General features: G+C 52.8%; 12 protein-coding genes and 1 non-coding gene across 13 annotated transcripts; 3 read left to right on the top strand and 10 right to left on the bottom strand.

Moving 5' to 3' along the window:
• Positions 1-929: 929 nt before the first annotated feature.
• On the top strand, positions 930-3,512 carry SETTUDRAFT_94476 (uncharacterized protein; the record flags this gene model as incomplete). Its single annotated transcript, XM_008030826.1, has 3 exons — positions 930-1,588; positions 1,736-3,070; positions 3,116-3,512. The coding sequence occupies 3 exons, from the start codon at positions 930-932 to the stop codon at positions 3,510-3,512; spliced, it is 2,391 nt and encodes a 796-aa protein (XP_008029017.1).
• Positions 3,513-3,738: 226 nt separating this feature from the next.
• Positions 3,739-4,850, bottom strand: SETTUDRAFT_172929 (uncharacterized protein; the record flags this gene model as incomplete). The annotated part of the gene is made up of 2 exons (XM_008030825.1): positions 4,701-4,850; positions 3,739-4,655 (listed from the first exon to the last, which is right to left on the bottom strand). The coding sequence occupies exons 1-2, from the start codon at positions 4,792-4,794 to the stop codon at positions 3,739-3,741; spliced, it is 1,011 nt and encodes a 336-aa protein (XP_008029016.1). The 5' UTR covers positions 4,795-4,850.
• A 213-nt stretch (positions 4,851-5,063) lies between these two features.
• SETTUDRAFT_43100 (uncharacterized protein) lies at positions 5,064-6,633 on the top strand (the record flags this gene model as incomplete). Its single annotated transcript, XM_008030669.1, has 2 exons — positions 5,064-5,409; positions 5,457-6,633. Exons 1-2 carry the CDS (start codon positions 5,237-5,239, stop codon positions 6,631-6,633), a joined length of 1,350 nt encoding a protein of 449 aa, XP_008028860.1. The 5' UTR covers positions 5,064-5,236.
• A 347-nt stretch (positions 6,634-6,980) lies between these two features.
• On the bottom strand, positions 6,981-7,961 carry SETTUDRAFT_94094 (uncharacterized protein; the record flags this gene model as incomplete). Its single annotated transcript, XM_008030824.1, has 2 exons — positions 6,981-7,712; positions 7,911-7,961. The coding sequence occupies 2 exons, from the start codon at positions 7,959-7,961 to the stop codon at positions 6,981-6,983; spliced, it is 783 nt and encodes a 260-aa protein (XP_008029015.1).
• A 1,096-nt stretch (positions 7,962-9,057) lies between these two features.
• SETTUDRAFT_21949 (uncharacterized protein) lies at positions 9,058-10,029 on the bottom strand (the record flags this gene model as incomplete). The annotated part of the gene is made up of 1 exon (XM_008030537.1): positions 9,058-10,029. One exon carries the CDS (start codon positions 10,027-10,029, stop codon positions 9,058-9,060), a length of 972 nt encoding a protein of 323 aa, XP_008028728.1.
• A 309-nt stretch (positions 10,030-10,338) lies between these two features.
• SETTUDRAFT_94419 (uncharacterized protein) lies at positions 10,339-11,757 on the bottom strand (the record flags this gene model as incomplete). Its single annotated transcript, XM_008030823.1, has 2 exons — positions 10,339-11,339; positions 11,391-11,757. The coding sequence occupies 2 exons, from the start codon at positions 11,755-11,757 to the stop codon at positions 10,339-10,341; spliced, it is 1,368 nt and encodes a 455-aa protein (XP_008029014.1).
• A 194-nt stretch (positions 11,758-11,951) lies between these two features.
• On the top strand, positions 11,952-13,603 carry SETTUDRAFT_164691 (uncharacterized protein). The gene has a single exon (XM_008030822.1). It carries the CDS (start codon positions 11,968-11,970, stop codon positions 13,492-13,494), a length of 1,527 nt encoding a protein of 508 aa, XP_008029013.1. The 5' UTR covers positions 11,952-11,967; the 3' UTR covers positions 13,495-13,603.
• A 197-nt stretch (positions 13,604-13,800) lies between these two features.
• On the bottom strand, positions 13,801-14,841 carry SETTUDRAFT_21946 (uncharacterized protein; the record flags this gene model as incomplete). Its single annotated transcript, XM_008030536.1, has 2 exons — positions 13,801-14,768; positions 14,823-14,841. The coding sequence occupies 2 exons, from the start codon at positions 14,839-14,841 to the stop codon at positions 13,801-13,803; spliced, it is 987 nt and encodes a 328-aa protein (XP_008028727.1).
• A 345-nt stretch (positions 14,842-15,186) lies between these two features.
• SETTUDRAFT_155804 (uncharacterized protein) lies at positions 15,187-16,464 on the bottom strand (the record flags this gene model as incomplete). Its single annotated transcript, XM_008030821.1, has 6 exons — positions 15,187-15,352; positions 15,404-15,842; positions 15,910-16,105; positions 16,176-16,225; positions 16,282-16,329; positions 16,398-16,464. The coding sequence occupies 6 exons, from the start codon at positions 16,462-16,464 to the stop codon at positions 15,187-15,189; spliced, it is 966 nt and encodes a 321-aa protein (XP_008029012.1).
• A 933-nt stretch (positions 16,465-17,397) lies between these two features.
• Positions 17,398-20,309, bottom strand: SETTUDRAFT_172924 (uncharacterized protein; the record flags this gene model as incomplete). The annotated part of the gene is made up of 5 exons (XM_008030820.1): positions 17,398-19,063; positions 19,114-19,353; positions 19,405-20,096; positions 20,146-20,250; positions 20,301-20,309. 5 exons carry the CDS (start codon positions 20,307-20,309, stop codon positions 17,434-17,436), a joined length of 2,676 nt encoding a protein of 891 aa, XP_008029011.1. The 3' UTR covers positions 17,398-17,433.
• Positions 20,310-20,678: 369 nt separating this feature from the next.
• On the bottom strand, positions 20,679-22,029 carry SETTUDRAFT_172923 (uncharacterized protein; the record flags this gene model as incomplete). The annotated part of the gene is made up of 1 exon (XM_008030819.1): positions 20,679-22,029. One exon carries the CDS (start codon positions 22,027-22,029, stop codon positions 20,773-20,775), a length of 1,257 nt encoding a protein of 418 aa, XP_008029010.1. The 3' UTR covers positions 20,679-20,772.
• Positions 22,030-22,727: 698 nt separating this feature from the next.
• SETTUDRAFT_95138 (uncharacterized protein) lies at positions 22,728-24,407 on the bottom strand (the record flags this gene model as incomplete). Its single annotated transcript, XM_008030818.1, has 1 exon — positions 22,728-24,407. One exon carries the CDS (start codon positions 24,405-24,407, stop codon positions 22,728-22,730), a length of 1,680 nt encoding a protein of 559 aa, XP_008029009.1.
• Positions 24,408-25,173: 766 nt separating this feature from the next.
• Positions 25,174-25,261, bottom strand: SETTUDRAFT_t48. The gene has a single exon. It is a non-coding gene; the product is annotated as a tRNA-OTHER (tRNA).
• Positions 25,262-25,690: the final 429 nt, after the last annotated feature.

Below are 25,690 nucleotides of genomic sequence, written 5' to 3'. Positions count from 1 at the left end.
AAAGACTCCCGCCATGGGTGCAACGTCGCCTTCCGGTCCCGCGGAAACAAGGTCGTATGTGTGTCCAACTGTCGCTGCGCCTGGGCCTGTATACGATCCGCCGCGCGTCGTGTTGGGTGCAGCCCGTCGCGTCGATGCGTTGGGATTTTCTAGCTGTCTCTCCGCTTCCCTGTCCACTGCACCTTTCCGACCACAACCGCCCGCCCTCGCTGACCGACTCTTGAACAAACTTGACCGCAACTCCGCCAAGGTGACGGCTACTCTACCATGCTTGCAAAATGACGTCGCCCTGCGCATCCCTTGACGGCCTGACACTGTCTTTCCTTGAAATCTCCCTCCGTCTTGGCGGCCACTCATGGCTACCGGGTGACAGCTCAGTTGCGCCTACGAGCTACACCACCTTGGCTGAGTCTTTGACAGTGCTCACTGCAACTCTTCTCGCTAAACGACTTGTTGTGTCGGCAGAGAATATTGTCGTGTTTGCTGCCGTCAGGATGAATGCAACTTGCCTTCATCGCAGTTCCAGGCTGCAATCTTGCCCCTTGCCGCTGTTTGTTTGCTGTTTGTCTAGGTGCTCTCATTTCGCTGCCCGTTTGCTCTTGTGGAAATATCTACTCAGTGGCCTACGCAAACTGGAATTTTCAAGTACCACTGTCTTTGTACCTTCTTTGCATCACAACCATTGCACCCGACCCCGTCTCTCCATGTCGCCCACGAAGTACAGTATTGGGCCGGCCGATCATTACCAGCAATGGCTGCGGTCGCTCAAATCACTTCCCGAGACGGAAGCCGCCCATGCCCTGCGCACAGCTCTCCTCAGAGGCACAAGATCTGGCGGCCTCACATTTACTCGAGGCGATATCTTTCAATACTTTGACCTCGTTCACCGCTACTATGGCTGCCCGGAAGAGGACCCATGCGACAAAGATATGCAGGAGGAACCCCTCTGCTGGGAACAGAGTCTTCTGGTTCCAGTCAAGGACATCATTGATGAAACAGGTGGCTATGACCTCTTTTCAATCCTCCGACTATGGGTCCCAGTCTCATACGCTGTCCTCGAGTTCGAAGCCGAGATCAGCCAGTGTTGGCTCAAAAAGTCGGTAGCACAACGCAAGGCCATATTGCTCGCTGCTGATTCGACATTGCCTCCCAAGCATCGCCCTGACATCGATCGCCCGGTTCTCAATAGCTGTCCACATCAAAGACACTCATACACGCTGGGTCACTATGCCCATCCTCACCTCAATCTCCAAGATCTCAGCACCCCAAACGCCCTGCTCATCCTTCTCAACGCCCGCGGTCGTCATCTGCCGTGGGATTTCGCTCTCCTCGACTATGAGATGGCACCCCTCATACATCTGCGCCCAGCCATTCTCGAGAAGACAAAGTATACAGTGGGTCTTTCCATAGACAACTACGGCGAAATCTTGGAATGGGACACTGAGGAGGCGGCTTCTGAATCCATGAGTAGAGGCAAAACAGTCCACCCCCTCATTGCTTTGCATATCTCATCGATACAAGCTCGCATGTACCAGTTCCTCTTTAGATGCATCTTGGCAATCTTGCCTACAAGGAAGCGCGACATCTTGTCCAATCTCAAGAACCTTGACCAAATCACGCGTGGACATGCCACTGTTGGAGGTGAAACATTTGGCCAACGAGCTTTGATTGAAGACGTGAGAAACACCAAAAGCTGCACCAGCAAAGATGACGAGGGCGTGCTAGAAGCAAAGAGTCATGCTATGAACATCCCTGATTCTCTCCCCTTGGTATGTGACAACCAGGACTTCACTTCACTCAACAACATCGTAAGAGAAGCTTGTTATCGAGTACCTACGCTAGCCGATATTGCAAGACTCGAGGCTCTTGTTTCTGCGTGCAAAGATGCAGCCGAAGATCATTTTTGGCTACTGCGAGAAGACCCGGGGTATTTTCGGGATTTCACGCTTGAGCAACGCGAGCACCGGCCTGAGCTTCTTCGTTGCGCTACGTGTAACCGAGCTCATAAGAATGCCGACGACGACTTCCTTTTGCCCCGTGTGTTGCACAGCGTCGTTGCTGATTGCTACATCGATCTCTTCATGTGGAATCAAGTGCACGTGCGCATTTCCAATCTTCACCGACTGTCGCTACAACACAAGGACAAGCTCTTGTTTGGAAAAATCGGATTCCAAGAAGAAATACCTCGCGACTTTTTCGAGGCGCTGGTCGAGACGTGGTTCTTCTTGGAGACTTTCCAGTTGGAGGTGATACATGAACTGAAATCAGCTTGGGCGTCGTCTCCCTATATCCGCTCATATCATTCGCAGGACTGCAGCGGCGATGATGGAGATCTTGTCGTTCGCATCAAAAGAGTCAACAAGTCCAGTCGCAAGCGAGACAAGGAGTTGGAGCACATCCTCAAGCTCTTCCAATACCTTTTGGAGCCGCCAGTGAGACAGTCACTCAAAACGTACACCTTGGTCCAAACACTTGAGCAAGTCCTGCAAACCAGCGACCGAGCCAGCAGTCTCACCTCCCCATTGACGGCGGCTCTTTTATCAAAGCTTTCCATCGTTACCGAGTGCCATCGCCAGCTCAGCTTCTTCCTCCCATGGGCCAAGCAAATCCAGTATGCAGTCAAGCAGCGACAGACAGAACTACTCATAGCCTATGCCACGAACCTAGCCCAGTGGCACGCGACTCTCCAGGCCAGCTTCCACAACACCAACCTCAGCGAGCTTGGAAAACCAGGTTCAAAGTTCCGATACCCCGTCAGAAAGCGGCGCAGCAAGGCCAACGTGCAGACTCTCCGCGCCGCAGAGGCCGCTCTCGACGCCTTTTGGGTTGCGGCAGATGCCCGATTCCGAGAGTGCACCGGCACAACGCCGCACGACATGGTCTCTGATATCCTCACCAAGCGCACGCTACAGCGCACACCGCCGTGGGCCGAGCCGGAAAAGGAGTCGGAGCCGAGCACGCCACCACTCGAATACCTCTACATCCCGCTGTCCAACCACGTGCATGATCCCGCCACGCAAATCACAGGTCCATTCGACCGACTGCGTGTAAGCGGGCCCAAGAAGCCAAAGTGTGGTAGTCCAACGACTCTCAACCACAACCACATGCACGACAGTGCAACCAAAGACCACGCTACTACACTAACTACAGAAGAAGAACAACAACAACAACAACAACAGCACCACATCTTCCACCTAACCCCCCGAACCCACAAGGTCTTCCGCACCCTCTTCCACTCGCCCCTCTCACCGCACCACGCCGGCGACCTCCCCTGGCACGAGTTCCTGCACGCCATGGTAGCCGTGGGCTTCTCAGCACAGAAACTGCAGGGCTCGGCGTGGCAGTTTACACCTAGACACGGTGACATTGTGCATGTACAGCATCAGCTTCGCCCGATCCAGTTCCACGAACCGCATCCGACGAGGAGGCTGCCGTTTACGTGGGCGCGCAGGTTTGGGAGGCGCTTGGCGGGCGTGTATGGGTGGAGGGGGGATATGTTTGTTGTTGGGTAGGGAAGGGGATGAAGATGGTTGGATTGGATTGGAGGGAGAAAAGGAGTAAGGGGTGTAAGTAGCGCGTTTAAGTGTGCAAGTAACATGTATCTTAGTTGAAGAATGCAAAGGAGTGCAAGACCAAGACGCCAAGTATTCCAACTTCGCTATGCAAGTAGTGCTGTATCAAGAATTACAAAAAAGAAAGGCTGGCAACACCTCAATTACAGTGCTTATCATACGTCATTTACTTTTCCCCCTGCAAGCCCCAGTACCCTCTCTGCGCCTTGGGCACCGTCATCTTGAAATGCAAGTCATCCTCGTCTTCTCCACTGGCGAGCGCATCGTCGTCTGCACTCGCAGCAGCATCAAACTCCTCGTCGTCACTCCCATGGCGATACTTTGCCTTGTACAGATTGCGGTCAAACTCGTCGTCGTCGCTCATTTCGTCCTCGGGGTAGTCGTTGGCGTAGTAGTCCTCTGCGTTTTCGTCCTCGTCGTCCGTGTCGAATTCGCGGTCGCTGGCTTCGTCGTTGTCCCACCAGTCTGCGTCTTCCTCGCCGATGACGAGCAGGCCGACGGTGCCGGTTGGCGCGGGGGCATCGGGCAGCACGGGCTCGCGGACATAGTGGTCGTAGACGTATTCGCTGTCAATGTCCATTGCATCGCCATCTGCGGTGTTGTGGTCGTGCGCCGAGAGGGCAGCAGCCTTCTCGGGATGTCGTTCTGCGAAGCGTTTGGCGGGGGCTTTGGGCTTGTGTTTCGAGGGCGACGGCAGGGCTATCGTGAGGTTGTCTGTCTTCTCGACTTCCTTGGAGAGGGCTTCCAGTTTGCGCACGTCTTTCTCAGTTGGCTCCGAGACTTGCGGCGTGCGCTGGACACCTGGTTGCGAGGTATGGCGGAGTGCGCTGCTGGCGCCTGGTCGCTTGCGTGGCCGCGGCGTCGAGTCGGGCGTGGGCTCTGGGGCTGGCGATTGCACCTGTCCACCGACCAAGGGACTGTCGTTCTTCGCAGATGCTTGCTCCTCGACAAAGTGTCGTTTCGCTCCTATTCTTGACACGGGGTCGAGCCGAAATCTCCGCTGGGCAGTCGGCGTTGGCGGGGCTGAGGCCAGATGCACATTGTCGCCGGGCTTGGTGAGGCGCCGGAAGAAGAATTGGACTTCTGGCTCAGACTCAAAGCCCAGATCGAGGTTCCCGCTCTTCTGGCGTTTGACTTCGTGATCTATCCGTAGTGAGTCGACGGGGGCTTCGGTGCGTTTACGCTTGATCGAGATGGTCTGTGGAGGTACGTGGGACGACATGGCGCGTGTGTATGTGCGTGGAGAGCAATGGGCGTGGCAGAGGTCCCTCTTAATGCTGTGCTGGTGTTGAGTATAGAATCTTTTGGAATGCAACGGGCACAGCGAATCGGAGGGGTAGGCGGGGGTGGAGGTGACATCAATCCCGCCCGCTGCAGGCAGAGAGCCCCCATGCCTAGCGCCGCGTCCGTGCCCAAGTGACATACACCGCGCCATCACCTGCTTACCACCACTGCTCGACACGCTTCCATCCACGCGCCGTGGTCATGAGTCTTGCTAGTGGCCGTTTCGCCTGACCATGTGTGCCTTTTCTGAACTTACTTTGTGAACGACAGAACCCTTATTAGAAGATCCTCCTCACCCATAGACTTGCCGTCGAGACGTCCGCGACTCCGTCCCGACGCCCGATAACTAACACCTCGAGCGCCATACACACGTATATACCATGGAGCGCCTACGCCGGATATTCGAGCGCGATGACTCAGCCGCCTCGTACGAGCCACTGGAAGGTGGCTCTGAGCGGCCTGATGGAGAGCACATTGATGGCGAGGAGCAGGCCTTCTCCTGGACCGACTATGCCGTCTTCGTCCTGCTGGGAGTTGCCATGCTATGGGCCTGGTACGAGACGTCCTCACATGGCTCGTACGCGACTAACACGCTTGCAGGAATATGTTCCTAGCAGCAGCCCCCTACTTCCAGCGACGCTTCGAATCAAACGACAGCCTCCTCCGCAACTTTCAGTCCGGCATCCTCTCCGTCTCCACCGTCGGCAACCTGGGCTCCATGGTTGTCCTGACCAAGATGCAAGCCCGCGCAAACTACCCCAAGCGCATCATTGCGTCGCTCGCCCTGAATGCTGTAGTCTTTACCTTGCTCGCCATATCCACAAAACTGTTCCTCGGCGTCTCGGTCGGCGTCTACTTTGCCTTTCTCATGGTCATGGTGCTGATTGCTAGTCTGGCCACTGGCCTGTGCCAGAATGGCGTCTTTGCCTACGTGTCTGGCTTTGGAAGAGAAGAATACACACAGGGAATCATGTCTGGCCAGGGTGTTGCTGGTGTCCTGCCGGCCATTACCCAGATCATCTCTGTGCTCTCCGTCCCGAAGAAGCAGCATCTCGACGGAGCGCCACAAGAGTCTAGCACTTCTGCATTTGTCTACTTCTTGACTGCCACTGGCGTCTCCGTGGCAACTTTGGTCGCCTTTTTCCACCTGCTCTCTAGGGACAGCTCCAAGCAACGCATGATGCGCACATTGTACGATGACGGACCCGAGTACGACACCGGCCGCAGCGAGCGCAAGAGCATCCCGCTGACGAGACTTCTCAAGAAGCTCTTTTGGCTCGCTGGCGCCGTCTTCATCACTTTTGCAGTAACCATGTTCTTCCCCGTCTTCACACCTCAGATTCTTAGCGTACGCGACCCAGCTACCTCATCTCGCCTGTTCCAACCAGCCGTCTTCATCCCTCTGGGCTTCTTCTTCTGGAACCTTGGTGACCTGATCGGCCGAGTGGGCCCTGCCCTCCCGGCTCTGCGTCTGACGCACCGCCCGCGCTTGTTGTTCGTTCTCTCCCTTGTCAGAATCTTGTTCATTCCCCTGTACCTCCTTTGCAACATTGGAGGCAACGGCGCAGCCATCAATTCCGACTTTTTCTATCTCTTCGTCGTACAGCTGTTCTTTGGCATGACAAACGGCTACCTAGGCAGCAACTGCATGATGGGTTTCGCCGAGTGGGTCGACCCAGACGAACTCGAGGCCGCAGGAGGCTTCATGTCGCTCGCGCTTGTAGGCGGTCTGACTGCAGGAAGTTTCTTGAGTTTCTTCGCGGCTCAGTCCTCGTGATACGCATCGCATGTTGTCAATGTACTTGATTCGTGTCATCTGGTACCAGCCATCGTTTCGTAGTCAATGCTAGATGTTTGTTCATGTATATCCCTGTCCTGCAATTCTCGCATCCAAGTACTTTCCAGCCTTGCTAGTCAGGTCAGCAGAGACACAAGCAAGCCATAATCTACATCATCTGAGAATGCGTCTTCATCGCCTTGCAGATGGAATCAACTAGCGAAGACGATATACTAGCAGGAATCTGGCATGTTGACCGAGACAGGCATAAAAGCCTCCATAGTATACATCTGTGATTGATTTTTTTTTGAATTTGGTCTTCGTATTGTCTTTTTTATATTGCACGTCTACAAGGCACCCAGTTCCTTGAGCTTGCCAATCATGCCGTCGACATCCTCCACCTTGACACCACCCTTGCGTGGCGGGGGCTCGGTAACCTTTACCGTTTTGAGCCGGACATTAGTATCAAGGCCGTAGTCGCTGAGGCTCTTTTTCTCCAGCGGCTTCTTCTTCGCCTTCATGATATTGGGGAGACTGGCGTAGCGGGGCTCGTTGAGACGCAGATCCGTGGTAATCACCATGGGCAGCTTCGCCTTGATTGTCTGCACGCCGCCGTCGACTTCCTGCACTACCTCGACCGTTTGATCGTTGATAGTCACCTTGGACGCTTGTGTGGCTTGCGGCCAGTTGAGCAGGCCCGCGAGCATTTGGCCCGTCTGCCCCGCGTCGTCGTCAATGGCCTGTTTGCCTAGAATCACCAGGTTGCTCTTTTGCTCATCTACGACTTTGCGCAGCAGCTTCGCGACGCCCAGCGGCTCTAGAGCGTCCTTCTCCTCCACCACAACGTGGATGCCGCGGTCGGCGCCCATGGCCATGGCCGTGCGCAGAATGTCCTGCGACTTGGCGACGCCGGCGGAGAACGCAACGATTTCCTCGACCGCGGGCGCGTTCGCATGGTGTGCCTTTTTCTCGCGCATGCGCACCGCTTCCTCGATTGAGAGCTCGTCGAATGGATTCATCGAGTGCTTTACGTTTGCGGTTTCGACGGCCGTCTGCGCGCGGTTGACTCGGGGCTTGACCTGCGACATGAACGTATTAGTTCCCTGCATTCTCGATCTGATTTGCCCAATTCCTCGCTGAGGCATTCTTCGCTGCGGACCGCAGCCTTGCTCCGTCTCTTCACGCCGTTGTAAGCCGGGAATAAAGGACGCGGCATTGTCTGGCGCATGTACTCTGTCCGCGGGGAAAATACACAGAGAGGAAGAAAAAAAACGTACCGCGTAGTCAATGACCCGCTTGACGGGTACTAATATCCTTAATCCCGACATGGCTGTATGTGACGACTCCTCAACACCTGGACTCGGCGGGTTGTTGTTGTAGGAATAGTGTAGGTGATGATGTAGCAGAAGAGCATGGGTGGGGTGGATAGCATCGGACTTGGGGTTCTCGGGGCGAGCGGTGCTTAGCCGAGGCTTTTTCCGATGGTAGTAGACGGCCTTGGCGAGGAGAGCTCATTTATGTGCGTTGTGTTGGTATAAATACAAGTTAGATTTCTGTAGCTGTGGATTAATTTGAACTGCATATTTTCCTATTGCTTTCCACATGTGTCATAAATAAGGTGTTGGCTCTCGACCGGTTCAAGATATGCGGCACAGTCCCAAGCAGGTGTTGCGGACGGAACTGTAAGATGAGCAGTTCAACTGCCGTAATATATCTCGGCTATTCACTTCAGAAACCCATCGTTTGAGAATGAGAAGAGGGATTGGTAGTGGTGTTCTTGCTTATCGTTATCTTTTTCCTTGTGCATGTCAGATTTTCCCCCTTTCACTTCCGCTCGCCCGCAGTCGTACATTTCGCTGCACCAATCCTGTTACGCAAACATCTTCGCAGAAGAAGTCCATACGCATATCTACAAACGAGGGCGGGAGGAAATATCTTTGGGACATTGTTCATACTTACCACGTTCTACTTTCACAACAGCTTACGTGGGATCTCAAATATTTTTGGGCTACTAGCAGCGTCAGCAAGACGTGGCAGACTATATGTTTCAGCAATTGTATAATATCTATGTGTGTCGTATAGCATAGGATTGACCAAAACCATGTAACTTAAGTGCTTTAGCTAAGAGAGAACTGCCGAACATGCTATGTGTCAGGCTGCAACTACTCGGTTTTTGAGCGCATCAACTAACAGATAGTCTTGCATGTGCGGCTCTTGTGAGAGTAGGGACAGGACTTTGTTACATACGCTAGCATGAATTTCAAGTCAATTACATATTTGTTGACAATTTGTGTGAGAGATAAAATACAAATCCTGCGTTCCTAATATCATGCCAACTCCTCTTCCCATAGGATATTGTACTCCTTCCCGTCCCCCAGTCTCCAGCTTCACCTCTCTCCTTAGCTATAATCCTACACCAGCATCTTATGGTTGTCCAACCCCACTCACACCCTTTGCAAACTGATCGCAGCTCGCACAGAACCCAAATGTTCTACTCGCATTATACTCCCAGCACTGCTGTGCACACTCTGGCGACGTAGTCCCACAGCCATCTCCCAGAAGCACACAATCATACCCATTACTAAAAGCATCCGTCAACGTTCCGCCCACACACTGATCTGTATTGACTCCAGTGAAGAATAGCGTCCTGATACCCTCTTTATCCAGGAACTCTTTCAATGGCGTTGTGGCGCCCCACAGCCCGCTCATCCTGTTTTTGTGAATCCAGACGTCCGGGTTCTTGTCCAGTTTGCTGCCCTCAGCGTATATAGCATCGAGAGGAGGATACAATGCTGCGTTCCAAGTATCACGCATGAGCAGCCTACCGCCTTCAACAGATCTACCGTCTGGGAATGTGATGACTCCAGGATCTGCGCCTAGTCCGAAGTAGACGGCCTTGTCCTCGTTGCCATGGCGATCTACACTCACACTGTCTTCATGATGTCCGAAAGCGTCGTCTCCTGGGTTGAAGTTCTTCTCTGAGGGGATGGCGAAAAATCCAAAGGCTCGTTTGACTGCTGGCGGCATCTCCTTGACCTCTTGCTCTGTGAGACCCCAGTTCACCCAAACTATCCTGATGCCTGCCTTTCTAGCGGCGGGTATTGCATGTTGAACCAGTTGTTCGCAAGCAGCATGTCCAGCACCCTTTTTGTTGCGACCGAAAGCTTCTGAGAGAAAGAAGTTTTGCATATCGATGATAACAAGGGCTGACTTGGAGGGATCAACTGTTATGGGTTCGGTTGAGGTTTCGAGAGTATAAGTAGGCCCTTGGACCGGCGATGTGTGAGCAGATGGATGGGTAAGGTCGAATCCTGATTCAGATGTATGCGACCAGAAGCTTGAAGATGAGCCTATCAAGGCTTTGCGGTTGGGTCTACTTGCAATGGTGGAAGTCATAGTTGTGGTGAGCGTTGGTATGATCTGACCGGAAAGACAGAGCAGTCTTTGTTGAACTCATTCATGTATGAGATTGGAATCATCGCGGGGAATATAAAGTTCGACAAGGATTACTTCGATTCGATACTCCAGGATCTTGGTTACTATCAGGATGCCAGATAAGGAAGGCCCGTATCTCACTTGCCGAGGCGGGGTAGATCTACATAGTCCCGGAGATAGAGGTTTTGTCGAGGATATTACCAAGAGATAAGTAGTTTACTTCCTAGGCGAGTGGCAATGAATTGATTGAGATTATCCGCAAGACATGCTTTACATGATCCCGGCAAGCCGTCTCCTTGCAAGTTGCACGAGTTGCGGCCACTCTTCTCGTTGATTGGCTGTGTTCGAAACTTCAAGCATTTGCCGAAGGTATTCCTTTGCTCGTTCATGATCGCCGATGGAGTCGTAATATTCCGCAAGCCGTAGCATGGAAGGTTTGTGGCCAATGTTGGATGCGACCTGGAGCCATTCCCGTGCAAGAGCTGCAGCGCTGCCGCTCTTCCACCCCAATAACCAGCTGAGCGCTTTACGTATGCTGTCATTTTGAAGGATGGGCGAGTCATGTTTTGCAACCTCTGAGTAAAAATCGATGAGGTCAAGTATGGCTTGCTTATGACCTGATGCCGCTGCTTTACTAGTGTATCGTAACCACTTTTCGTTTTCCCTAGGCTCAAAAGCCGCAAGCTCATAGTATGAAAGCGGATCGTCACCCTCGAGAGCGCCTTTTTGAAAGTACGTTCTTGCTTCAGCTTGTGTGTCCAGGGTCTTCTCTGATTTTAATAAGAAACCAAGCGCGTTCCACGGTGCAATCAGGGGCAGTTGCATAGGGTGACTTGCTCCAGGTTCAAATTTGAGACTGGATAATTTGACAGCCTCTGAATAAGATTCTTTTGCCTTCAGTCTTTGACCCTCTTGTTCAAAGAACAGTCCCTTTAGAGTCAATACTTGCGGCCATAGAGCAGTGGTTTTTTCCAATACTTTCTGTTCGAAGCTTTCCAGAGTCTTGCGGTAATTGGGTATTTCATGACGCGGAAAGAGACGGGCTATCTCTTGGGCAGACTCATCACCTAGACTGCCTAAGTAGACAGCGGTCAGTATATGTACAATGGCCAGAGGATCCCCAGCCTGAGCACAGCCCTGGAGAAGCAATCCAGCAATAGTTTTATGCTGACTCGGAGGAAGCTGGGCTCTTTTCACCGGATCCTTGATGTCAGGTATCTTGTAAGTAACAATCCCAAGAGACGAGACATGTTCAAGCTGGACGTTGTACTCTGTTGAGATTAGTATTTGAAGTCGACATTGAGCGAAAATCCAACACCTACTCTTTACTAGTCGTAAAACATTGACACCATGATCCATTTTGCCCTTGTGTGCAACAAAGTCTGCATAGAGGCTCTGCGCTAAGCGAGGTTCCATCTTGAGGACGCCTTGTTGGTTGGAGAGGGTGTAGAAACCCAGCCGGCTGCGCTCGTCGACATCAGCCCGGGCTCTTGGTGCGTCAAATCTCTGCTTGACAGCATAGTTCCGGCTCTGAAATTGGAAGCTCTGTCTTTGCCGGATTGAAGGTCCCAGTTTCGCAATGTGCTTGTTCAGAGCTGATTCGGTATATTGATGCGATTGGCAAATAAGACAAGTCTCAAATTGTCCGAATGCTCTTGCTGAGCGCCTTCCGAGTCGAGATACCGACATGGTTTGACCAGAAATGCTTGTCGTTGTAAGCGTGGGGGAGTATATCAGATGTGGTGATGGCTGGTCTCGGGGGTCCGCAATGGCCGCGAAATCTTGGCGCGCCAGAATCTTTTTTGGTGTTGCGAAGAAAGTTGCGCCCCATCACCGACACAACGAACACATGTCACCCTTTTGCCGGGACACAGCCAAACCTGCAGAATCGGCGTCGCCATGGTCACCACACGAGGAGGAACAGAGACGCCCGGCGCACCGACGCCCACGCCGCGCAGCTCGACAAGGAAACAAGCAGGAAAGCGGGAACTAGAGTCGCTGGAGACACCGACGCAGACAAAGAGGCAACGAAAAGCTCCCAAGGCTACACCAAAGAAGGGAAGCGCAAAAGAGCCAAAAGGCCAAGAGGGGTCTGCGGACGAGCCTTCGCAGGATTCTTCAAACGAAACATCGGACACGACCGCCATCGCTGCGCCTACGTCAGAAGCTCCCCAGACGCCTAGGCAGGGCGGCGTACCAGCTCGCCGAAGATCAACTCGTCAATCCGCTGCTGGCGGCGAGTCAGCCGACCAATCGTCCAACACCGAGGGAAAAGAAGACGAGGAGCCATCCACTGCGCAGAACCCAGGCTTTTACACGCCCGCACAAGCACCCGGCTCCGTTTATGCGACGCCAGCTACACACAGGCAGCCCGAGGGCTCACCTACACCAAAAGCCAATGCGATGAAGGACCACACGCCGTCAGCGGCAGCGAAGAAGGGAAGAGGGCGCCCAAAGAAATCAGTACAAAAGGAGCTTGCGGAGGTCGTCGAAGAAGCAGGCGAAGAAGTGCCGTCATCCACCTATGAGAGCGAAATGGCACCTATACCGTCGCAAGACTCTATACCTCCATCTGCACAGCCTGAGAAAACACACATGCGATTTGGCAGCGAGGAGCCTGCGCCGACTCAAGATACTCCAGTCGTGAACAAGCAAGGCAGTAAACTTTCCGAGGCCACCAAGTCTGCAATTGAGCCATCCCAAGTCGAAAGTGAAAAAGACGACGAGGCCAGCGACTCGGACGACGAGGCTCCCGAGGTAGTCACGACCGCCGCCGCCAGCTCCAAAGCTCTCGCCGCGCGTACCGAAGCCGAGCGCGCACAGAAAGCCCAGCAAGCCAAAGAACAAGCCAAACGACAAGCCCGCGAGGAGTTTCTCGCCGCCCAACAAGCCGCCAAGCGCGAGCGCGAAGAAAAGAAGGCCAAGAAACTCGCAAAGCAAGCCGCCAAAGAGGCAAAGGCAAATGCAGCAGCAGCAGCAGAAGAAGAAGAGGGTCCCACCGCCAACGAAGAGTCCGACGCTGAACCCCCCCGCATGAACCTCGATACATCCAACGGGCTGCTCCCCGCCTCTCTCCTCGAAACCATCGACGACCAGCGGCCGCCCACGCCGCCGCCCGAGCGCCGCGGCAAAACCGAAGAGGAAAGACGCCGCGAGAAATTAAACCAGCATATCAAGTTCCTCGAGCGCACCGACAAGCCCACCAAGGACGTCAAGAAGGGCAGGCTCAGCGTCGCGGTCTTGGCACAGCAGAACAAGGTCCTGCCGCCAAAGGCGAATAGGAATACAAAGAATGTGCGGGAGCACTGGCTCAAGGGCAGGCAGGCGGACAAGAAGAATAAAAAGGCTGTTGGGAAACCGCGGTTCGGCAAGATGGAGAGGAGACAGCATGGAAACCGTGGTTTCTTGAGAGATGGAGACGACTAGAGAGATGATGGCTTTGGCGAGAGGTCACGACGTTAGTTGTCATGTCTTGAATGGATGTTTCCGTATTACGTATGTAGCAGGGACATGCAAAAGTCTAAAAGTTGAAAAAAGGGAGGGGGAAGAAGGCAGGAGGGAAAAATGGAGGGAGATATCATCTTTTGCTTCATATCAAAGACGTTAACGCTTCCTCTTTCAATCTATAATTTCTTTTTCGTTTTCCAAATAAAAGAAAGTCATCATCATCATCATCATCATGCAAGTAGTTGTTGTGGCGAGGTGCAACCAAGCCAACGATAATCAAGATTTTTACCGTCGACCAGGCCTCTTTGGCTTGGCAAAGCCTTTACTCTCTTCCTTCTTCTCCACCTTGAATTCCTCGAGAAGCACCTGCTCGGTAACCTCGTCGGGATTCGTGGCTTCGAGCTTCTTGGCCACCTTGAGGCCGCCGTCACCCTGCGCAAGCGACACGACGTTACCGCGGCTCGCAGCGTACAACATGCGTTCCCTGATCTTTGCGCTGCTGGGGCACGTCGATATGAAGACAATGGAGGCATCTGGGTCGTCGTGGCGGTAAAACACATAGCGCGGCTCCTTGGTATCAATGGCGCCGGAGAGAGTCGACGGGGTCGCCGAAGTGGAAGAAACAAGCTTGAGTGTCTCCGTGGCGCCGTCCATCCTCAGTTGCACAACGTTATTCGCGCCGCCCTGCCCCAGTTTCTTGAGCGCCTCTGCAATCTCGTCGTCGGCTCGTATCGCCAGCTTGCCGCCCTGGGCGAGACTCTGGCCGCGCGTGCCCCGGCTCTCGAGCGCCTCGGCCGCCTTGATGTCCTGCAGCGACTGCTCTTCCGCCGTAAGCGGGTTCTCCGATGCCGTGTGAGCCAGGTGCTTCTCCCAGCCTTCGGGCGTCAGCTCAGACGCTTCCGTCGTGAAGATGCTTTCTGCAAAGTGTTCGCCGCCGAGCTCGCGGACGAGCGTCAGCCGTGTGGATGCGAACAGCATCTTTTGGCGCACTGGCGCCGAATTGGGCACATATGTTACTGCGACGAGGCTTTTGTCGTCGCTGCTCAGACTGTCGGCGCGGCGAAGGAGAATATACAGGGCGGCATTGTCCTTGATGTGGGGTTGGAGGTTCTTGAGGTCATCGAGGAAGGTGGAGCCGCTGGACGATATTGTGTCGCCGGGCACAATGGTTTCCTTCTGGATTGTCGCTAGGATACCGCGCTGGCTGGTGGATGTTATGAGGCTGCCGAGTGCGGTTTTGAGCTCCTGCGAAGCTGTTGTATGGCGTTAGTGGGGTATGTTACGACTGCAGGCCTAGGCAAAGGTACCGGAGATGCCGGACTGCATCTTGACAAGATTTTGCTGAAGAAACCCAAGACACTCTCTGTAGAGTGGAAGATGCTCAAATGGCTGTGGTGGTGATGTGTTGAGCAGTCAATTGACACCTCTGAATGTTTACGCTGACGTAGCATGCATGCGTGGGGCAAGCAGGCAGATGGCTGATGCACTTGGCAGACCCTGCTTTTGCCGTCCCCGCCTTGTGCCTGAAGATGCTCTCACACACAGACCAACTATGCACTGGGAGATGGTTTAATCTCTGGATATAATTGATTACTCTGATGCTTGCTTTTCAGTACAGCATGAAAACCCAGCCCATAAGCTACTACAGTACATGTCCCACCCAGCCAGAGCCTACTCTTCGTACTGGCCGCCTGGCAGCATATCCCGGCCCCTCTCCAAAACGCCCTTCAGGTATTCGTATACAGTAAATGTTACAGCCTGGCCAGGAGCGACACGCATGACGCGGGGTGTGATGCCCTTGTAGAAACTTCGAATACCTTCTTGCTTCCACATGTCACTGTAAACTTGATTAGTGTCGTGCATGGTCCAGGGTGCTTCCAAAACGTACCTGGCAATATTTGTGATGCGTTGCAAGGCGCTTTGCCCGGCCTCAGCAGGCGTTTTCTGCAACCTTGTTTTGATAGTGTCAATCGGCGCATTCGTAAAGGGACCCACGGCACCGCTGATGAGTCCAATCATACTCGTCTGATAACTCGGCAGATCGGTAGTACCATGGTAATTTTGCAGTTGCGCCCTCAACTCCGAGTATGCTGTGAAGTTTGCCGCTTGGTTAGTTCCCTGGCGCAGAGCAGTGAGCGAGACACCGCGCCACAAAGCTCCAGCGCCCTCCTCCCTCACAACAGTGTACATGGCGTGGGCGGCATTGCGGTACTTGGGCACATCGAGCGGATCAGCCATGGAGTGGTGTTGCGCTTGGAGACGAATTTTCACCACCTCCATGGGAGTGACGACAAGGACGGCTTCTGTAATTCCAGCGGCGAGACCAGCTTTGGACAGTCAGTATATGGCATGCGTCCACCTCGCCTATGAGATCCATTCTGGGAGAAAACTTACCCATGAATGTGGATTTGGACGCGACATTGCCATTCTTGTCCGCTAGTAATTGCTTGTACCATTCGTAACTTGTGAACCGAATGGCCATTTTTGGTACGATTCCAGTGAGCACGGCACCCAAACCCTTGTACAGACCCAATGCTGTTTCCCTCTTGACAATCTCGGCACCAGTTGTAATGAAGCCACGCGGCTTCGCCTATGGTAGTGTATCAGTATCCGCCCTGAATCATGCGCTTTGGTTTGCGCCAGTATCGAGTAAGACTCACTCCTGGGGCGCGGGCTCGTCTCGACAATTGCATTCGAACCTTGATCGTATCTAGGAATGCGTTAGTCTTTTGGGGTCCATCCAGGTTTGATTATCGCATAAATTACCGAGAGGATGGCAAACAAGCGCTTCCATCATGCCAGCACCACCACCAGCTAGGCGCACAGGTCAGTCTTTGCTAACAGAAGTCGCCTACCACCATATTGATAACTCCAAGGCTTACCGATCAAATTGGTGGCTGCCGACGCGGGCTTCTTGCCCCCAGGCCCTTGTACCGACTTCGCAGACATGTTGTACGACGCTGATGTTTACTCGAACCTAAGGAATATTGGTTGTCGCGCAAGACCCAACACAGGAGTTGTTCGAGGCTCGAGCAGTGAGTCACAAAGACTCGTAGCGCTCAAAGAGCAAGCTGAGTCGAAGCCAAAAGTTTGGGACACGACCGCGCAGCGCGTTGGGTAAGCCTCGGCCCCAGAGCGTGCAGGTCAACGGAAGCAACGAGTCTCAGGAAGCAAAAGGAGAAGGAAGAGTAGAAGACGCAAGCGAAGTGAGAGGACAAGGAGACTCACCAGTCATTCTCGTACCATGGCCGACGAAAAAGCTACCCGCGGGTGTCAGGACAAATACCCATTCGCTCCTGGCAGCCTCGGCCCTTGCGTGAGCCCAGGCCAAATGTCTGACTTGAGACTGGCACGCGTCTGCATTTGGGCATGATCTAGCGGGCAACTGACGGGGTTACTTGGCATACCCCGGATTTCCCCTTGGTGGACGAGCGGAGGTTACGATATGCTGATGTCGTTCGGCCGGCGATCGGCTCGAGGGACCACATTGCCGAGACCCCCCAGCTTGCCGTGCCATTGACTGCTCCTTGATGATTTCCTGGCCATGGCATGTCGTGAAACAAGAGTGGTTTCGGCTGGTGCGCGATCCACGACTGGCGCGCTTTCACGAGCGAGCACACATGGCTGGACACGGCGGGCGAGGCGTGGGCGATCGACATGTGAAAGCGTGCCAGCATGTATGACGTTTGAGGGGCAGTCGGCATTGTTCCGCTGCAGCCCTGCATTTTCCGACCACCATGGCTGGTGCACGTGCGCGAAGATACCTCGGAACAGCACGAGCTTCCATGCTGCCGGTTTCGCACTCGACCTTGGGCATGCATGGCTGGGCGGCATGCATGTGAGACGGAAAAGCCACGCCGTAAAGATGGAAAAGGGTATATTCTCGCTACAGACCCGGAAACACCCCGCCCAACCCCCCTAAAGAAACCTGACCTCGTTGAACAGGCTGGCCCGGACTTGCATCAAGGCCACCAGCTCCAGCACAAAGTTTTGAAGAATTACCACGTTTGTGACAATGTGTAGCAGGCTCGCCTCTCGAATATCATCCTCCTCAGTCTCCTCCGCGTCATCCTTGGCATCGTCAGACGGCTCCTTGGGTGGCGGCTGAAACTTGGACAACATGACTTCAACCTCTCTGGACCCGGCCGCCCGACGGAAGCGAATGCGCCTCCTCCCGAACTGACTCATCCTGATTTGCGCTATACTGGCATCGACATCGGACATGAGTGATGGCTGTAGGGTGCCAACTTGCTGCACGGGGAGAGGAGACGACGCTCGGCCAGGAGAACCGACCAGTGTCTGTCCACCGTATCTCGAAGGCACAGGAGATGATGCAGGCGTGTTTCTTGATGCTGAAAGCGCTTCTTTTCTTCCTCTGGGAGACTGGGCTCGTGACGGCACCTGCGGTGGGTCGAGCACATGCTTCGGTATTTGCGGCGTCCAAGATCCTGCGGGTGTTTCCGAGGGAGCCCTGGTAGCCTTGGATTGAGGCGTAGATATCTTCGACTCCTCCACTATATCTTGGTGCACACGGAAAGCATTCTTGCGGTTAGCGACCTGCTCATCCCAATCTTTAACATCACTCCGGAGAGCATTGACCTGAGCTTGAAGCTGCTGGAGACATGTAAGCAACTGGGGCGTGGCCGAAGGATTCCAAGTTGGGAATCGTTCAGCCATGTACATAGCCCGCAAATTTTCGTTGGAGAACGACTCCGGCTCGGAGTTGTCGTATTCAAAGTGGTAGTCAGCAGGGTCCACGGACAGCCAGCCTTCCAGACGTAACTGAGAGCACGTGCCAAGTGTGATGATTGCCTCGGTAAGTGCCAGGTTGGTTTCGACATCGTTGGTGAGGAATGTTGCCAGCAGGTCAAGAAGGCTCTGGAAGAGTGGGTCTTCGGGGACCAACTGATGTGCATCAACCTCTCTAGCCGATGCCTCAGCCGAGTCAAAGTAGCCCTGGTTCTTCGCAGACATGGGTGGTATGCCAATCGTCTTCAGGGAACACGGATGAGATTCCAGCAAACTCAACACGTCCTTCAAATAGCAGTCGTAGGCTTCGTCAACGCCTTCAAGACCAGCAAAGTCTACGGCAATGCCAAGGTAGAGTTCAAGTTCCTTGTTCAACGAACCGATTGTCCTGTTATGGTCTTTGTGGTGAAGGTTCAGCACTTTTACAAGAGATCCTAGCGCGTATCCGTGAGTCTTACTGAGTACCACTGTCGTCAGTTTCAATGCTGCGATAACCGTCTGGGGGTTTCGTGAGGCCGTGCTACCCAGCACAAGATCGACCAGATTGAACAGTGATGGGTTGAACTTGTCTTCGTCTTTTTCCGCAGCACTCAGAAGCATGAGCGACTGGCGTCGTTTGACAGCAGCGGGCGAACGAGGAGCTGTCGAAGCGCCATAATCCAATAGCGCTAGCAGATACTGAAGCATCATATGCACCAGTTCTGGATGGTCGAGAGCGTCCAGTATATGACGGAGGTATGTAAGCACAGCCACCGAAGAGCCGCCATCGGCATCGGATGATTCCAGCAGCGAAGGATACCTGTATGAAATCAGCAAAATGCATGTTGAATGAACATAGTGGGTACGAACAAGAGCTGCTGGAGGAACAGGGCCTGGAAGTGATCAATCAGTGTGACCCTGACGTCTACGGATCTGCAATGCTCCAATACATCTTGCCAGAACGCAAGGTAAGAGAGGAATGTAAGAAGATGACCCTGGAAATCAACACTAAAGAAGTTTTCGGCCTGTGGATTAGGCTGCATTTCAGTGTAGTCGGAGAGAGACAATATCAGAGGCAGGTCATGCGGGGGATGCAGGATTGATAGCTTCCTAGACGCGGTTAGTTTTATTGACGACGCAGAAGGCTCTCATGCATCATACCTGCTCATCTGGCTGTAGAGTGCCCCCAGTCCGGTTGCCATGAGCGTAGGGAGGTCACTGTTGACAATCCACTGCTCCAGGTTCATAGATCTAGACGCAGACTCGAAGATGTACAGCAAGCCGGTGCGCGCAAAGTCTCCGATACGGCCCTCGTGATGGACATGATCGATGAGCTGATAGCACAAGGGAAAGTCCTCCTTTTGCGTGACGCCGGCAAAATCGGTTTTCTGGTTGGGCAGACGTCCCGCGCTATCCGCCGATGCCGTGGTGAACCAGACATGCAGTATCTCTGGCTGGAGCCTGATCTTGGCCGCGATACCAAACAGCAGCTCGACGATGTCGGCTTCGATGTCATCGCCGATGCCTATGCTGCCTGATCCGATTGTCCGGTCGATGAAGTTCATGAGGGACGCCGCAAAGACATCATTCTCGAGAAAGTCCTCCTCTTCACTATCGATGAGGGCGTTGTAGAATGCGACGGCGTCCCTAACGGTGCCTTCATCGTGTGCCGTAGCTGCGATCTTGGATACTGCCGTGTATATCTGCTGGGCGGCAGCAAACTGGAGGCACATGTGGGGTGCCGGAGATCGGGACTCATCGTTGAGTATCGCGGTGAGGGCCTGGAAGCCACGACGGATATTTCCCAGGGCCTCGCGGTCGCTCGAGAGGTTCGTGGACCGTTGCCATGCTTGCTGCTGCCTGTAAGACGATGCGCATCGCGGTCCGAAGCTATCTCCTTACCAGTACTTGGTTGTATCGCTGTCGGAAGCGTGCCAGCCGCTGTTGGGGGTTATTTGGCGCGACCTGCTTCTTCTTCTGGGACGAGCCGCCGAGAAGCCTTACCCACTGCACGCTGTCAGTTTCGCCGTCATAGCCATGTTGCCCGTCATACGCACGAAGTCCATTTGGTCTTTCACTCACCCCGCATTTGGGCCGTGTACGTGGGGTGCAAGGGTGGCTGGAGTGGTGTCGACGCGGAGCGCGCCGTGGTGGTGGTGCGAGCTCGAAACCAATAGCGTTCCATCCTTCTCCGCAGGGGAGGAACCATCATTCTCTTCACTTCTACCTGCCCATCTGGCTCTAGCTATGCACGTATGCGCTGCGCCATTCACTGGCACGTGATGCCCGGCTTGCGAAATATCTCGTCTTCCCACGGGTGGATAATGGCCCACTCGTCGCAAGCAAGGAGCCAAGAGCAAAAGGACCGTCAGTGCGTGCACTGGCTTCACCGAACGTGCGAGGGCAGCAAGAAACAACAGGTGTATGATTATATTAAGCTCTATACTGCTACAAGGACAAGCAAAGAAAAGTGGTATAAAACTATACACTCAAACCACACGCAGAGATATCCCGTTCTGTTTACTCTGTTCACATGGGAGCCTCCTCCTTGGTCCATTTGGCCTCGCTCACACGAGACCCATTTACGGTCGACAATCCGCTCATACCAATCATATAGTCTCTTCCTTTGATCAAGCGAACGAAGAAACTCGGTAGCCTCCAACCAAAGAGAGCACCAACGCCACCACCACTTCCGACTGGGACTGCCATGCTCTCTTTCATGTTGGGCTTGAATTCCCGATCCTTTCCCTTGGGCTTCTCGTCAGGGAGCATGCTGTTGTACGACACCAAGTCACGCTTGAGGTTGACACCGAGAACAGGGAGCCCATCCAAGATATCAAAGAAGTTGTTGCGCGAATAGGAACCGACATCGCCAAGAGCATAGACTCGGGGGCCGGCGCTATCGACACGAAGGGTGGAATTGTTGGTGGCGACATAGCCATTCTCGTCCAGAAGCTCCTTTGGAATCCAGGATGAGTTTGGCCTGACGCCATACGCGGGTACGTAAAGATCAGCATCCAGCTTGTCGCCATTCTTGAGGGTCAGCACCGTCCGGCCATCTTGTGCAGGCTCGGCTCCCGTCACACGCGAGTTCAAGACAACCTTTACACCGAGAGCTTCAAGTTTTTGTGCTGCTGTGTCACGTATGGCAGGGCGCAGGCCAGGGAGAAGCTTTTCATCGGCCGCAATCAAAGTGATCTCTGCCTTTGGCTCGACCTTGCTGAACCAGCCCGGCTTACCGTTGCGGTGCTCGGCAACCTCGCCAGCGAACTCCACGGCTGTAGGACCACCGCCAGCAATAACAATGCTTTTTGCTGTAGCCACCTTCTCATTGGTAAAAGTAATTGAATCCAATGTTTCCTGCGCGTCCATGCTCATGGAAAAGGCGGGATAGTGCGTACTGCTACCAGTTGCAATAACCAACGCGTGATAAGTCAGAACCTCATCCTCTGCGTCTTGTTTTTTGCGATATAGGACTTCTCGCGCCGATTGATTGAGGCCAGTTGCAGAAGCCTCGATAAAGGTGAAATCTTCCGGGGAGTACTGCTTGAAGCCCTGACGTATATCCAGCTGGACTTTGTCGAGCGCCATGCGGTCGGTAGAAGCTGCCACTCGAGGCGACGCATTTCTGAAGTACCAGTATGAGATGGGCGAAATGAGGTACACGTGATATCTACCGTCGTTCTTGGCTTTGAGATCGGGTAATATGTACTTGAGGACGTAGTGGGCGGCCTGAAGCCCAGCGCCCGAGGCGCCAAGCACGACGATGTTGCGCTGTTCGGACATGGTTGGTGTTGAAATGCAATGAAATGACGGGTATCTTAAGAAGGGGAAAGTTGCAAGCAAATTGTTGAATGTGTTGCAGATGAAAAATACTGAGACCTACCTCCTACATGTATTGTTTATCTTCAAACGCTACCTACGTCGGACCGATGACCTACACACGGACCGATATCTCATCTGCTCATCGCCCGTGATTACAGGTCCGGACGCATCCGCGCAAATAGTGGAGGAAACTGTTGTCGTGGCGTTGAGGGCAATTGTATCGTGAAAGCAGACTGAGGTTTGTAATGTAGATGCCGGCGGCCGGATCTGAGGGCTTCCGATTGTTGGTAAGCATACGGCCAAGATGTAGAGAGCTTTCATTGGCTGTGCATGCTAGGCACAGTATCACGTGCCCTGACTCATGAGTACTAGGTTATCGTCCAATTTCGAAAATACTAATCATTGTCGGCATTGATTACGAGGAAAGACTGGCGCGTTCTTGACAAATGACTCACAGGCAATCGTGTTCGCCTCTGATGATCAGGTATTCGAATTGAAAGTCCCGCAATATTACATGCGCTTAGTGTATCCGTAAAAGCTCAAATTGCAAGCTATTCCAAGAATTGACTACCGATAGCACAGTCGCCCTGGCTTCAATATTTCTGCTCATTATCTCCTCCTTCGCTTTGAAGTCTATTCACCTTCTCCTTGGAATCGCTCTATTCGTCATCTTCTTCCTCCACCAGCCCGTTTCCTCCATGCGCATCGTTCATATGCTGATACGCAGAATCGCTATGCGGGAAGATCTTGACACACTCCCAACAAATATGTCCATGGCAGCCACTGCACTCCACATGATTGCAGCCGTCGACTTTCTCAATCAGTGTTGCGCATTTTGGACACTCCTTTGTGCCAGCAACGGCCTTGTAAGCGTTCAATAGCTCTTCGTTCTGTTTATCCTTCTGGAGATGTTCCTTGTACTTTGCACAAGTCCAATCGACGTGCGGCTCTGCGTGACACGAGGTGCATGTTTGCGTCAGACAGGTAGGGCAAGTAAAGATCTCATATGATCCATTGCGGAGATATACAGATTGACAGTCTGGCATCCGGCAATTGCGGTAAACCTCCGGAAAAGCACGAATATGGTATGTCAGAGAGGCTTTTAGCAGTGCATCCATCATTGTTCCCGTAGCGTGCTTGCGCAGATCTGTGATAGCTACAGGCTGTTCGCAATTTGCGTGCCAACACATTAAGGGAAAGTGGTTGCTGGTAAGGTCAGATGATGCTACTTGTAGCTGGTGGTCGAAGCACTCGTTGCACGCAACATGGCCGCAGGCTGAGAATTTAACGTCGCTGGTTGCATCGCCGCATTGAGGGCAGGTTAGATCACTCTTTGTGATTACTGATGGCGGTGGTAGGGGTAGATCAAGCTCGAAAGTAACGAGCAAGGCGACTTGGCGCTGACAGTGCAGGACGAGAGTCTTGTTGAGAACATCGAGACTGACCTTGGACTTTCCTAGCTTTTTCTGCGCCCTGGAAGCCTTGTCAGAGACAAGAAGCTTTCTAAAGTCTTTGGTGTCAAACTGTATCGTATGTGTTTCTTCCGGCATGTTGAGCGCGGCAATCTTCTCCGTGATTTGGCGCTCAACGATCTTCATGTGGGCGTAGTCTTCTTCTTCATCATAGATGCGTATGCGCCGTTGCAATTTGTCGCTCATGATAACTACACCCATCTCTCGCGCCAGGTGCTGTAACCATACAACACCCGGGGCAGTCGCGAAGAAGTTGTGCCATATCTCATGTTGCGTAGTACGGCCGCCCTGTTCTGCGGTTGCGATTCGGCCAGCGAATATGGCTTCCAGTATTCTCTTCATATCCACGATGCTCTCTCGATCTGTCCCGGATAGGCGCAGTGTCACCATACCATGCTTGGGAGAATCATCCCACGTTGCATTTCCTTCTGGAATCTGTGACATGACCTCTTCGACATCGAGCAAGACTGCATCGAACAACTCTTTCGGCGCAGTAAAGTAGACGGTATAGAGAATCTGTACCTCAACATCCGGGTTGCTCTTGAAGTATTTTGAGGCAGCAAGTGCATGTTCTGGTTGATAGAAGCCTACAATGCTGTTCGTAGGCCAGCGGCCATATATGGTTGATGGAGCCTTTCGATAGAATCTGAACGGTCCAATGAATGACTGAAGCACCCTTTTCATCAACGGTGGTCTCGTTGCTCTTTTTGGGTGCCATGATAGCAGTATCGTGTTAGCATCGGCTTTGATTGAGAGGTTATTCGTAATACGAATGTGAGGGCTTAAAAAGAACTCTGAAAGCGCACATCCAGCAATGAAATTTGCATTTCCGCCCTCAATATGCCGATGAATGTCTGAGTCAGCCATCACTGGACTCGGAAGTTGTTTGATGAGACTTCAGTGGTTCCGCGGTATTTTTGCCCCACAGCGCAGTCGTCTTTGAAACTCCCGCGCTATTCAGAAATGCTCGACCAAGAATGGATCTAGCGGTTGGATCTTATGACGTATAACGAATGTAGAGTGCGCGTCATGCGAACGAGTGCTCCGGTAAGCACTACACCTATGCAAACGTGAACGCACGTTATGTCGCTCGTGTATTGCTGATGTATGCTGGTCTTGACGCGATAGGGATAGGGATTGTTTTATAAAGTGAGTATTGAGGCTGGCATGCGCCTATGCAAGCGATGTTTTGACAGGACAGTCAGGGGCGAAGCTAGTACTGAATAACCTGCATGGACGCGCAATGACCTAGGACGCGCAATGACCCACCCCACCAAACTCAACACCTACACAAAATACCTCATTATTATTATTATTATTATTATTATTATTATTATTATTGTAGTTTAACGTCCTTTCTCAGCCCAAAGGGCTATATAAGACGTGCAGGCTTAAGGCCTGCAAGTAACTACGTAGGCTAGAATTTAATCTAGGTACAAATTGAGTAGGTACAATGTAGGGGGTTATCTAAATGAAGGTGAGGCTCGTAGCCTAGTAGTTTTTTAGTGAGTAACTCTCTCAGATCTTTCACTTTAAATGAGTCTTCCTCTCAAGTTTTAACGAGTAACTCTCTCAGTCGAATAGGTAGTTTAATGAGTAACTCTCTCATGTGGGTGGACCATAAATATGGTTGTGAGGGGAGAAGGATTCGAACCTTCGATCTTTGCTGACGTGAGACAGCAGAAAATTTTCCAGGCGCTCCACCACTGCGCCATCCCCCCACAAAATACCTCATAACTCTACTAATATAGACCTAATTCAGGAAGCGATTAAAGAAATTAAATCGCGCGAACTAGGCGCATCTTTTAGCTATCGCTAAGTTGTAAAAAGGTTTGGCATTAGCTATTGTACGCTCGCTCAAAGACACTAAGGCAAAACTTAGCCTCGCGCGCTCGCCCACCTCTCTATCCACCTACAACGCGAAAAGGAGCTTGTACAGTACATTAAATCCCTTACTAAGAGGCGTACACCACCTTTGCGTCTAATAATACGCTATCTTGCGTCATCCTTGCTTAGTAGAAACGTTTTAGAACGCTGGGTTTCTAGGTTCCTCTGCAGGAACTCCTCTCATCTCATCTCTCGCTAGCAGAGTCCTATGGACTAGAAGCGTCACAAGGCTGATTTAGCAACTAAGTATAGGTTGTACTTTG

Source organism: Exserohilum turcica (genome assembly GCF_000359705.1).
Source record: "Exserohilum turcica Et28A unplaced genomic scaffold SETTUscaffold_5, whole genome shotgun sequence".
Classification (NCBI taxonomy): domain Eukaryota; kingdom Fungi; phylum Ascomycota; class Dothideomycetes; order Pleosporales; family Pleosporaceae; genus Exserohilum; species Exserohilum turcicum.
Note: the sequence above shows the minus strand (reverse complement) of the source record. Positions and strands in the feature narration are given on the sequence as shown.